This window comes from Felis catus, chromosome D4, assembly GCF_018350175.1.
Source record: "Felis catus isolate Fca126 chromosome D4, F.catus_Fca126_mat1.0, whole genome shotgun sequence".
Taxonomy (NCBI): Eukaryota; Metazoa; Chordata; class Mammalia; order Carnivora; family Felidae; genus Felis; species Felis catus.
Window position 1 is genome coordinate 91,425,890 of NC_058380.1, and position 11,182 is coordinate 91,437,071.

General features: G+C 66.4%; 3 protein-coding genes and 1 long non-coding RNA gene across 9 annotated transcripts; 2 read left to right on the forward strand and 2 right to left on the reverse strand.

Annotated features, from left to right (window-relative positions):
- The first annotated feature begins 40 nt into the window (after window positions 1–40).
- LOC109494063 lies at window positions 41–5,897 on the forward strand. Of its 5 annotated transcripts, XR_006588518.1 has the most exons (5): window positions 41–177; window positions 1,401–1,483; window positions 2,564–2,619; window positions 2,788–2,856; window positions 3,817–5,897. It is a non-coding gene; the product is annotated as an uncharacterized LOC109494063 (long non-coding RNA). The 5 variants fall into 5 exon arrangements; XR_006588519.1 differs by lacking the exon at window positions 2,564–2,619; XR_006588516.1 differs by lacking the exon at window positions 41–177 and having other exon boundaries at window positions 1,346–1,483.
- RNF224 (ring finger protein 224) lies at window positions 1,233–2,774 on the reverse strand. Its single transcript, XM_045042603.1, has one exon. The coding sequence runs from the start codon at window positions 2,422–2,424 to the stop codon at window positions 1,666–1,668; it is 759 nt and encodes a 252-aa protein (XP_044898538.1). The 5' UTR covers window positions 2,425–2,774; the 3' UTR covers window positions 1,233–1,665.
- CYSRT1 (cysteine rich tail 1) lies at window positions 4,370–8,164 on the reverse strand. Of its 2 annotated transcripts, none has more exons than XM_011288744.4 (3): window positions 5,917–8,164; window positions 5,361–5,416; window positions 4,370–5,074 (listed from the first exon to the last, which is right to left on the reverse strand). In XM_011288744.4, exons 1-3 carry the CDS (start codon window positions 6,045–6,047, stop codon window positions 4,650–4,652), a joined length of 612 nt encoding a protein of 203 aa, XP_011287046.3. In that variant the 5' UTR covers window positions 6,048–8,164; the 3' UTR covers window positions 4,370–4,649. The 2 variants fall into 2 exon arrangements, with proteins under 2 accessions (XP_011287046.3, XP_044898539.1); XM_045042604.1 differs by having other exon boundaries at window positions 5,361–5,452.
- Window positions 8,165–8,333: 169 nt separating this feature from the next.
- RNF208 (ring finger protein 208) lies at window positions 8,334–10,186 on the forward strand. Its single transcript, XM_023243111.2, has 2 exons — window positions 8,334–8,457; window positions 8,671–10,186. The coding sequence occupies exon 2, from the start codon at window positions 9,224–9,226 to the stop codon at window positions 10,019–10,021; it is 798 nt and encodes a 265-aa protein (XP_023098879.1). The 5' UTR covers window positions 8,334–8,457; window positions 8,671–9,223; the 3' UTR covers window positions 10,022–10,186.
- Window positions 10,187–11,182: the final 996 nt, after the last annotated feature.

An 11,182-nucleotide genomic window follows, 5' to 3' on the forward strand; every position in this document is an offset into this window, starting at 1 on the left:
GAGGGGTACCTGTCACAGCCCCAGGTGCCTGCCTTGTCCACGTTGCACTGCTGCCCTGTGGCAGGTGCTCTGGGCCCCCAGCCCAGCCCTCTTCGAGTGGGCTTCCTCCCTGGATGGGCCCTGAGCCAGGCCAGGGGTGTTGCAGGGCTGGGCACAGGCTCTGAGTGCAAGACTAGCGTAAGTAGACCCCTGTGTGGCACAACCAGACGCTGTGTGCCGCCTGCCCTGGGTAGGGCGGGGAAGGGCAGGGCAAGGGCAGGATGCTGGCACTCTGGCTGGTTGGCCTGGAGGCCCCTTGAGAAGTCTGCCCTGAGCTCTGCAGACCTTACTATGGTGGTCCCTACCCCATCAGAAGAGTGGGAGGGAGGCACTTTGCACCCACCGGGTGGGTGGGTGGGGAGGGCCCCAGCCCCTGAAGTCTTCCAGTTCAGACCCAAGTTCAGGGCGGGGCTGGGCCCAGCAGTGCTCCCAGCGGGCCCAGCCTCAGTGGCGGGCAGTAATGGTGGAGGGCACTGCGCCTCCATCTGCAAGTTGGGGGGGGGGGGGGCAGGGCCCGTCCCCCAGGCCGCAGTGCTGCCCAGCCCACTGCCTGTGCCACCTGGACCAGAAGACTCAGCCCATCCTGCTCCCTCCTCCCGGAGAGTCCTGACTGGCACCGTGGCTTGTGGGTGCCTCTCGGGGTCAGTCCCCTTCCTGCTGCCCCTGCTGGGGCATGCTCCTTCCCCTCCCCCTTGGGCCACGGTGCCCTGGTATAGTTGCTGCCCACCAATCGCTGTGTGCCCTGGGGGACTTTGCCCCAGAGAAGGAGGAGGTTTCTGAGTGTCCTCTCAGCAAATTTTCTTGTCCCTCCCTGTCCTGCACCCACTGCCCGGGGCAGGCCCAGCAGTTCCTCCCAGAGGCAGTGTGACAGTGTGACAGCTCCTTTCGGGATGGGGATGGGGATGTTGCAGCCTGACTTGAGGGAATGTCTGTGTCCACAGCCTCCAGAACCTTCTCTGGCCCCTCTGAAGGGTCTGTGTGGTGGCCATTATGAGGTAGACGGAAGCGGAAGCTGAAGGCCAGGAAAAGGCCTAGTGTGGGAGTGGTCCTACTGAGCTGTGCAATCTCGGGCAGGCCCCCAGCCTCTCTGGGCCTAAAGCCAGCCGCGCCCCGGGGCCCGCTCCTTGGACATCTGTCACAGCAGGGACTTTGTGCCTGCAGGGGACCCTGCCGGAACAGTGCCCAACACGTAGTGGGTGCTCAGTGAGCTTTGTTGAATAAATGAACTTCACAGGGATGCTTTGCAAGACAGGGCTGAAGGAGGCGGCTCTCTGCTCTGGTTCCCACCTGTGGGACTTTTTTAGCCAGAGACCCGTGGAGGCGTCCTCTGAGCTGAGTCCAGGCCTGGGTTGGGCTTGCAGGAGACTCTGAGCGCAGCAGCCCTCACCACGCACACAGTCAGGCTGGCCTGAAGCCCTGGAATCCTGGCCAAGACGGGAAAGAGGTAACCGGCTTCTCAAAGAGCCTCACGGTACCATGGGCACAGCCCCCACACTTAGGCTGCGGTCTGGGGGTGTCCGTGGGGGGCCCCAGGCCGTTCCGGGCTGGTTGCGCGGCAGTCGGAGGTTCCACCACAAGCATGCCGTGGACAGCGGGTCCTCGGCGGACGGTGGCAGCCGCTGGAACTCAGACCTGGGGACTATCCAGGGTGTCCCAGCAGAGGCCGCAGCTGCAGCAGCGTCTGGGCTGGGGGAAGTGGGGCTGGGTGCCCAAGGTGGGGCGGAGCCTGGCTGGCTGCTGAGTGACAGCGGCGCTGCCTTTGGGGGGCGCGGGACGCTGGGGCTCCATGCGAGGCGGCTCCCGCTCAGCCCTGACAGCCAGGAAGGCGGCCAGGTCGAGGTCCAGCATGGCCACCCCTCCACGGGGCGTGGGTGTGCTCTGGCGGCACTGCGGGCAGGGGACCCAGCGCTGCTCGTGGGCCACCGTGTCCAGCCGCCGCACGCACGCCTGGCAGAAGGTGTGGCCGCAATAGAGGCGGCGCGGCAGGTGCCCGGCCAGGTCGTAGGCTGAGTAGCAGATGATGCAGTCACCGCGCCGGGACCCAGTGGCAGTCCCCTCCTCGGAGACCCGGGTGCTCTCTGGCTGCAGCATCCTGGGGGAGGCGAGCAGGGGCGCTGCAGCCCACCCTGCCCGCCTCCGCCGTCGTCTGGCACCGTTTGGGCCCCGACCCCGGGGGGGGGGTGGCCTGGGCCTCTGCAGACCTGAGAGGGTGGGTGGTGGCCAGTGGGGCCCCAGACGCCGGGGCCTGGGCCCAGGCCGGGCTCCTGCAGCTGCCGACCGGGCAGCATCCTGTCCCCCTGTTTGGGCCCTCCTGCCCAGCTCCACGCCGCCCCGCACCCCAGCCTGCCTGAGCCCCAGGCCTCTCTTACCTGCATCCGCTCTCATGGGCAGCTCTGTCCAGAGGATGTCCGGGGCTTGGGGGGGGGGGGACCCAGGCCGCCCTGCGGCTCCCTCGCCGGGGCTCGCATTACTGGCCGAGCACAGGCGAGGCAGCAGGGAGGCAGGCAGTGGGCTCTCCTTTCAGCCACAAAGCGCTTGCAACTGGATCCACCAGGCACCACCAGCTCAGCAGGAGACAAGGTGCCCCCCCAGTCTGCCCTCACCACCCCCACCCCTCCACTCCTGGACCCAGCTCCACTAGGCCCCCACCCAGGCCCGGCTTCACAGCTCACCATGGTCCTTGTCCCCACCCCGGCCGCCCAGACCCTCTCCCACCCTCCTCTTAATGCTCCCCCCACCTCACACCAGGAAAGCTCTCCGGCCTTGACCTGCGTGTCTCCATCCCTCGGCTCCCAGCTCGAACACCGCCTCTTCCAGGTAACCTGCTACAACCCTCACGGGCTCTGAGCCCCGAGGGGTCCTGCTCCCCCAAAGCTCAATCATAGTGTGTGTGTCCAAGTTGATTTGTCCCAGCACCTTCCTCCCACCTGGTCTGTCCCCTCCATCCCCATCATACGGCAGTGGCCAGCCCCACGAGGTCCCAAGGGGGTGCTCAAGCACAGGTGTGGAGACCCCCCCCCACACACACACACGGACCACCCAGAACCTCTCTGAGGTGCAGGGCACTGTGGCTGGCCCTGGTCGACCCCATTAGAGGCTACACCCTGCCCCCCCAGCATCTGCCTGGCCATAGCCCCCAGGCCAGCCCAGTGACCATGACTGTGGGCACAGCAGAACGGGGTGTGCCAAGAATGGTCCGGATGGGGTCAGGACCCTCGGCAACCTCACTACTCAGCTGGGAGGAAGTCAGAGCCAGAGGGGCTCCTCCTTACTCCTACCACCCTGGCAGTCCACAGCCTCTCTGTCTGGTTGGACAGGTTTCCGGGGCTGGCCTGGGTGGAGTCATCCTCTGGTAGAGGCAGGCCATGGGGCAGGGGCCAGAAAACTGGCACACCGGAGCCCCTGTACAGTCAGGCCAATGACATATCCACCCACACCCAGAGACGGGTCTTGCCCTGTGGCCAGTCACCCTGGGTCGGGGAAGGGCTGGCACCGGGACCCGTCCATCCAGCAAGGCCAGCTCGGCTTCCTCCTCTGGCTGGCCCTGCCTGGCCCTGGAAAGCACGGAGTGCCCAGCGCCGGCCCTACCACTCGCTCCTTGCCCTGGCATCCCAGCCTCCCCTCGGCAGTGAGGTGAGGACAGTGCTAAGCAGCTCCGCTCTCCACTCGTCCCCCCACCCCCACCCCAGGCAGGCACATCACCCTGCTCAGACAGAGGGGAGACATGTTCTCCGAGGGGCCTCACCGGCCAGTTCCTTTTCTGCTCACCTCGTCCAGGAGGCCCAGGCCCTGGAGGCTGGACACCAGATGAGCAGCATGGCTTGGGTGCCACACAACAGATGTGCAGGAATGGGACATTTCACGGGGAACCAGAAAAACACCCCGGCCGAGGTAGGGCCGTGACTCACGGGTGGGCAGGGCTCGGTCCTGGCTGCCTGGGCCCCCGCTCCGAGAAACTTGCCAGTGCTGGCCCCACCCACGCAGTCCCGCCAACGTGACCCTCCTCCTGGAGGCCTTTCTTAGGGCTCCACCCCCCTGGCTCCAAACACCACATCCTCCTATCGTCTGACCCACTGGCTGACCTCTCAGGCTCGGCCTCAGCCCTAGGGAACGCAAGACAGCTTGAACCCAGGCCCATCTGGGCCAGGGCAGGGGACACACTCCCACCCCTCCTGTCCAGCCTCTGGGTGGACCGGAGACCTGCAGCACAGGTTAGGATGTCATCAGTGGCTTCCCCACCCCTGAATGTACCACAGAGGCTTGAAGCCGGTGGTTGTGTCCAGCCCGGGACCCACTTCAAGGGGGCCGCAGCAGAGAAGAGTCACCAGAACAAAGGTCACTCTGATTTATTGCCGGGGCTGCGGGCCCTGAGGGAGGTGGTCAAGGGTGTCCCCAAGACTGCCATTACAGCCAGTGCCCAGGGCTCTGTTTCAAGGGGCCGGAGCTGGGCTGTTGGCCTCTGTGGCGGGGAGATAGTCCTATCCAGGGTGGAAAGTGGCCACCTCCCACGACAACGGTCCAGTGGCTGCCCCAAACATGTGGGCACCGCTGTGGCTGCCTGAGCCATGTTGGGGTCCTGCGGGAGGCCCCTCGGCCCGGCAGGGGCTGGGCTAGGAGATGACGCAGCAGCAGCTGTGGCAGCGGCAGAAGCGAGGGCAGTGGCAGCAGGAACAGCAGGGACAGCAGCAGCAGTGGTGGGCGATGTCATCCCCGCGCCCGATGGGTGGCAGGCCAGCGTAGGTCAGTCCTGCCGGGCGCTGCCCACCGCTGTAGGGGTTGCAGGGCTGCTGCCAGCTCTGCTGGCCCTGGACCCGGGTGGTCCCCTTGGCCCCCTTGCTCCCCGGAGCCTCCTCGGAGGGCTGCAGGAGCCCGGTGGGCTCCGAGGTGCAGGATCCCACAGGCGGAGGCTGGGACCCCAAGGAAGGAGGAGCCGTCTCCAGCCGCTGCCCCAGATCAGGCCGCAGGTGAGCCCGAGGGATGCTGACATGAGCATACGGGTTCTTGACGACCATCTCATGTGGGTCCATGGCCCAGCCTGGCGGGGGCAGGCAGAAGAGACAGAATCAGCTCAGCGGAGGGGCAGAGCTGCAGCCCAAGAGGGTGCCCAACCCGCAAAGGGCCTGGCTGTGGAGACACCAGGGTGTACAAGGCTTATGTGTCGTGTGGGTGCGCATGGGAGTGAGCTGGGTGTGAGGGCCGAGGTCTCCCAGCTGCCCTCCTTGCGTGGCAGTGGGGGATGGGGTGGGGAGGCTGGGAGATGCAGCTGTGCCGTCCCCGTGGCCGAGCCCCAGTGCAGGGAAGCCCCTCAGCCCAGGACCCACCTGCAGTGCTGATGGCAGCGGTGTCCCCTCTCGTCCTGTGGGCCAGGTCCCAGCGCCTGTGAGGCAAGCAACTGGCAGCTGCCTTTTCCCTCCTGGGGAGGGGCGGGGCCGTGGGGCGGAGCTCAAAGATGGGGTTCCCAAGATCCCAGGAGGCCCCAGCTCTCCCAGCACAGCGGCCACCCACCCTTCCTTCTCAGGTGGGTGGTGGCCCAGCCTGGGCTCCGAGGGGCACGGCCAGCCTGGGTGACTCAGCCTCCATGCATCTGAGGCACGTCGTCATCCCTCCCAGGACCTGCAGCTCGCCAGGAAGGAGGGCAGGAGGTGAGCCTGAAGTCAGCCTCAGCTCCTGGGCCTGCGGTGGGCTGGGGAACCCCAGCCATCACTCGCCTACCTCAGAACCCCTGTTTTGAGGCAGAGGGCAGAGGTCCTCACTTCAACCAACAGCCTCTGCCTGGCAGACAGAGGCTAAGATGTCTGAGAGCACAAACTGCTCTGAGGTTTATAGGTTTCTAACTGATAAAAAATGTTGTATTTACACACCTTTGCTAAAACTGACCTTACAATTGGCGACGACAGGGGCTTCATTCGCAAGTGTTGTTTGTAGCTCGTTTCTGAAAATGCAGCTTCTCTTGGCGCGCTCAGGGACCACCACCAGCTCCCCACCCCACCAGCGTCTCCCACTTTCATCTGTAAGTTGGCAGGTAGCACCTGCCACACAGGGTCGCCGTGTGTGTGTGTGTGTGTGTGTGTGTGTGTGTGTGTGTGTGTCTGTGTGTGACGGGATGACAATGGATGTGAGTACTTGGGTCTGGGCCTGGCACTGGTGATCTTCACCCCTCGGAGCGATTAGGGCAGTAGGGTGGGTCAAGGACCTGCGCCCCCAGTCTTTGGTGCCCAACGGAGCCCCCAGGAAGGGCGGGATCAAATCAGAGGTGGCCCAGAAGCCAGCGTGACCGGGGTGGCCTGCATGAGGCCAGTCAGACCGGTCCGGACACGATTTCCACCTTTGCGGCACCGGGTGTGAAGGGAAGCGGGCCCCGAGCCCCTCGGACTTCGCAGGTGTACGACAGACGCTCATTGCGCAGGCTCTAGAAGCCCCACCCACTGCCCCTACAGACTCCGCCCCTTGCTGCGAGGCGGAAGCTGGCGCATGCGTGAAACAGGCCTAGGGTGGCCGGTGGGAACTTTATTCCCCAGAAGCCTCCGCGTTCCAAGGTTTCTCTAAAGACCCGGTTCGGGGTCTGCTTGCTCCGGACGGTCCAGGACACGGCCTAGGCCGCTCAGCTCTGACCGCCGGAGCCCCGGAGGCGCGGATTTGGGCGGGCTCGGGAGGTGGGCCTGAGGGGGCGGGACCTCACTCCAGGGGCGGGGCCTCGGGGCAAGGGGTGGGGCTTGGTGGCTGGTGCCTCCTTGGGTGCTCGCCCAGCGGGCGGGTGGGAAGCTGAGCAGCCCCGGAGGGAGGCCGAGGCTGGGCGCCTAGCCCTCCCCTGACCGGGGCTCTCTCAGTTGTCCATCTTAACCAGAGCCCATAAGGCTCTCGCTGCCCATCCCGTCAGGCACCTGCTCACTTGCACACCTCCCACACCCGCTCTCCATAAATGGCTTTGGAAACTGAGACCCAGACACTAGCCTGAGGTCACACAGAGCAGCAAAGTCGGGCCCCATGGGACAGCTACGCTGCTCCAGTCTGTTTTGCCCGCGTGGGCTTCGTCACCAGGAACAGCGACCTCTCTGAAGGAGCGGGGCAAGGCCCATAGCCAGGTGCAGTTCGGCCTGGACAGAGCAGAGGGGCTGTGGCCAGAAGAGGCTGAGACTGTCCAGGGTCAGGCACAGGGCCCAGTGCTGGTCACTGGAGTGCTAGCCTGCCACGTGGTAGCTGGGTTAGGTCGGGGGGTGGCACTGTGCAGGTCCCCGGCAGCTGTGGCCCCCCGCCCAGTAGTTGCCAACACGTCCTCTGTCCTTTCTCTCACCTGAGGGTTCCCCACAGGCAGAGAGAGGGTAGACACCAGGGAATCAGGGAAGCCCGGCTTGAGGAAACAGAAAGGAATGGGGCCTCCATGCTGGGTGGGGTCAGGTTAGCACACAAATACGTGACAGCAGGGCACGTGCTGACCTGATGGGATGCCGGAAAGGGCCACCCCACCCTGGGCGGGTGCGTGTCCTCGTGGGTTGCCCCACTGGCCTGTCCAGCTGTCTGTCGGACCTTCCGCATACCCCTCACCCTGTCCAGCTGTCCATGAGTCCTGTCCTCGGACCCTTCTCCCAACGACTGTCCCCCTCTCCATCCACTCCTCTGCTAGCTTGCTTGCCCACACCTACTCAGCCTCATGGTCACATCATCCTCTTTGAGCCTGTCAGCGTTGAGCACAACCTGGTCACACTTGTGAGCCAGAGGCATGCCTACTGGGGGCACAGTGGAAGGACAGCAGTGACGCTGACTCTCTGGGGGGGGGGGGACACACGGCAGTCCTGGTGGGGGGGGCTATGGGAACCAGCTTTGCTGAGACCCCCCCAGTCTGCTCCTCTTGTCTTCTTCCCTCTGGCATTATGAGGTCTCGGCTTCGAAAAGCAGGATTTGCCTTCTAGAATTGGGGGTGGGGGTACTCGACTAGGACCCAGGGTCGGTCAAGCGGGACTGGGGTGGGAGTACTGGAAAGGGGTGTCGCGGGGGTCCCGATTCACACGCGGCCCGCAGGGAAGGGCAACCCCGGGAACGGGCACCAGGCCCGCGGCGATGGAGGGGCGGCTGAGAGACTGGCCCCGCCCCGCGGACCCCGCGCGGGTCCCCAGACGGGGGGTGGCGCTGCGGGCGCGGGCGGGAGCCGCGCGCACTGCGGTCCCCGCGCCTCCGCCGCAGAGCGCGCCACGCTCCGCACGCACCTGCCGCCGCGCCGCGCTGCCCGGAGCCCCGCGCCCCGCGCCCCGAGCCCCGCGCCCCTGGGAGCCGCCGTGCCGCGCCATCGCCCGAGGTCGCCGCCGGAGCCGCTGGAGCCGCTGGAGCCGCCGGGCCGAGGCGCGGGCGTCGCATCCGGGCCTGCCTTTGAGACAACCTCTGCGGCGGCGGCGCGCGCGGCCCGGGGACGCCAGGCTGGGGCAGGTGAGCTCGGGCGGGGCGGGGCGGGACGGCCGCGGGGTCGCGACTCGCCTCCTCTTCCCACCCGGGCAGGGGTTGGGCCTTGGGGGCGGGGGGTGGGGAGGGGGCTGGGTCCCAAGTCCAGCGAGGGTGAGGGTCAGAGGTCGGGAGCCCTGTCTTCTGTGCGGGGTGAGGGTGGGCCCCGGGCGCTGCCCTCACGCTGTCTCTCACCTGCAGCTCGGGCCTGGTCCAGGCCTCTCTTCTGCTCCCGCCGCCGCCGCCGCCGCCGCCGCCGCCGCCGAGCCCGCGGCCTGGGGCCTCCCGCAGCCTGGGCTCAGGCTAGCTGCCTTCCCTGGGAGCCTTGTCCTGGAGCCATGGGGCCCACCTAGCCCCTGCCTGCCCGGATGTCCCTGCTCAGGGACTGCTGACCTCGGCTGCAGGGGGAGCCCCCCCCACGCCCCCTCTCCAGCCTCAGCAGCCAGAGACCCTGGGTGAGCCCCTGGGCCAGACCTGCAGCCCAGGGCAGCCTCCTGTACTCCCCTGCCCCCGCCTCCCTCCTCCTCCCCCACCTCTTCCTCCTCCTCCTCCTAGGACTGGACCGGAGAAGCCACTGTGGCCACTGGGGGGGGCCCTGCCCCCCCAGCTCTCGCCGGCCGCCCCCAGGAGTCCTCGGGGCGGCCGGGGTCCCCACCAGGCCTGGCAGGACCAGGATGCTGCTCCCTCTCCTCCTCCCCGGCCTCACCCAACGCCCCCACCCACCCGAACACCCAATCTGATTGGAGACAGCCGGATGCCGGCTGACCCTGGGCCCGAGGTGGGCAGTGGCTGGCCAGGCCTCCTCATGTCCTGCCTGAAGGGCCCCCATGTCATCCTCAAGATGGAGGCCATGAAGATTGTTCACCCTGAGAAGTTCCCCGAGCTGCAGGCGGCTGCCGCTTGCTTCCCACCTGCACCGAGGCCCACCCCTGCTCTGGCACCCAAACGCGCCTGGCCCTCAGACACAGAGATCATCGTCAACCAGGCGTGTGGGGGGGACATGCCCACCTTGGATGGGGCGCCCCGCACCCCTCCGTTGCCACGACGGCCCCGGAAGGGCAGTGTGGAGCTGGGCTTCCCCCGCGTGGCGCCAGCGGACGAGGTCATTGTCAATCAGTATGTGGTGCGGCCCGGCCCTGCCGCCTCGGGGCCCCCCGCCACGGCGGCACCGGCTTCAGGTGAGCCCCTGGAGTGCCCCACCTGCGGGCACACGTACAACGTCACCCAGCGGCGGCCCCGCGTGCTGTCCTGCCTGCACTCCGTGTGTGAGCAGTGCCTGCAGATTCTCTATGAGTCCTGCCCCAAGTACAAGTTCATCTCCTGTCCCACCTGCCGCCGGGAGACTGTGCTCTTCACGGACTACGGCCTGGCCGCACTAGCCGTCAACACGTCCATTTTGAGCCGCCTGCCACCCGAGGCACTGACCGCCCCATCCGGGGGCCAGTGGGGGGGCGAGCCGGAGGGCAGCTGCTACCAGACCTTCCGGCAGTACTGCGGGGCCGCGTGCACCTGCCACGTGCGGAACCCGCTGTCCGCCTGCTCCATCATGTAGCACCCGCCCGCTCGACGCTGCCCGCCAGTCCTTGCTCGCCGCTTCTTCAGGGATCCGGCCCTGCCCTGTCGCCTGTTGACCCCTCACCCACCACTGCTTCCGGCCCCTCCCCGTGTGGCACTGCCGCTGCAACCAACTCTGCCATTAAAACTCTTTGCCAAAGTTTGCACCTTGTTCCCTGGACTGAAGCCTGCTCTTGCGGCCTGTGCCCAGGGCTGTGGCCCAGACAGGGTCCAGCCTGGAGCCACCAGAGGGAGGCCCAGTGCCTCTTGGGGCCAGCCTGCTCTGCTTGCCAGGGAGGGACCAGGCTGGGCCAGGCATGCCGCTCAGGAGGGCTGGGCCTGGATGTGCATGTGCGTGTGTGCACGTGAATGCCCCGCACGTCTGTGCAGAGCCAGCCTTCTGTGTGTGCTGGTGTGGGCAGAGGTGCAGAACGGGCAAAGGGCAGACACGTCCTCTGCACCGGCCCCTGGATGTGGGGGCAGCTGTACGGGGGACACCTCAGTCCACCGGGCTCCTGGTGCCCACCAGACCCTCTGAACTTGAATGGGAAGGGCCTTTGGGCCAATCTGAGCCAGGACTGAGACCAAGACTGGCTGAGATCCTGGTGGGGTAGGAGGACTCGGGGGACTTCTATCTCATACTCCACTACCTGGATTTGGGGAAGAGCCTTTGCAGTGGAGGGGGGAGGAGGGAAGGTTTGGGGAGAGTCCCTGGATGCCGAAGAAGGGGTAGAGACAGCAAGAACACGGTAACAGTGGTTTCAGGAGAGCTGCCGTCTATTGAGAGCCATTCCTTGCGCTGGGCACAAGCCCGCGAGGTCGTTCTGTGTTTGTCCTTTAGATAAAGGACTCAATGACATGAGGTTGCAGGGCACTGGGCCTCAGCTCAGTGCTCCCCAGCTCCAAGGCCTGGCGGGGCCCTTGTTCCTTGCAGTTCGGGCACCTGGCCGCTCGGGCCGCCCCCTTGGGTCCTGACCCAGCCAGTGAGGGAGCTATTTGTGGCCTGAGCTTGCGCGGCAAGGGCCCCTCCCCTCTGGTGCCCTGTCCTTCAGGGAATACACACTGGCCCTCATCTGGAACATGACCAGGTGGGGGGACCTGCACCCAGGGCCCCGCTCTCTTCAAGGAGTCACCTCACTACCAGACGTCTCTGTTCACT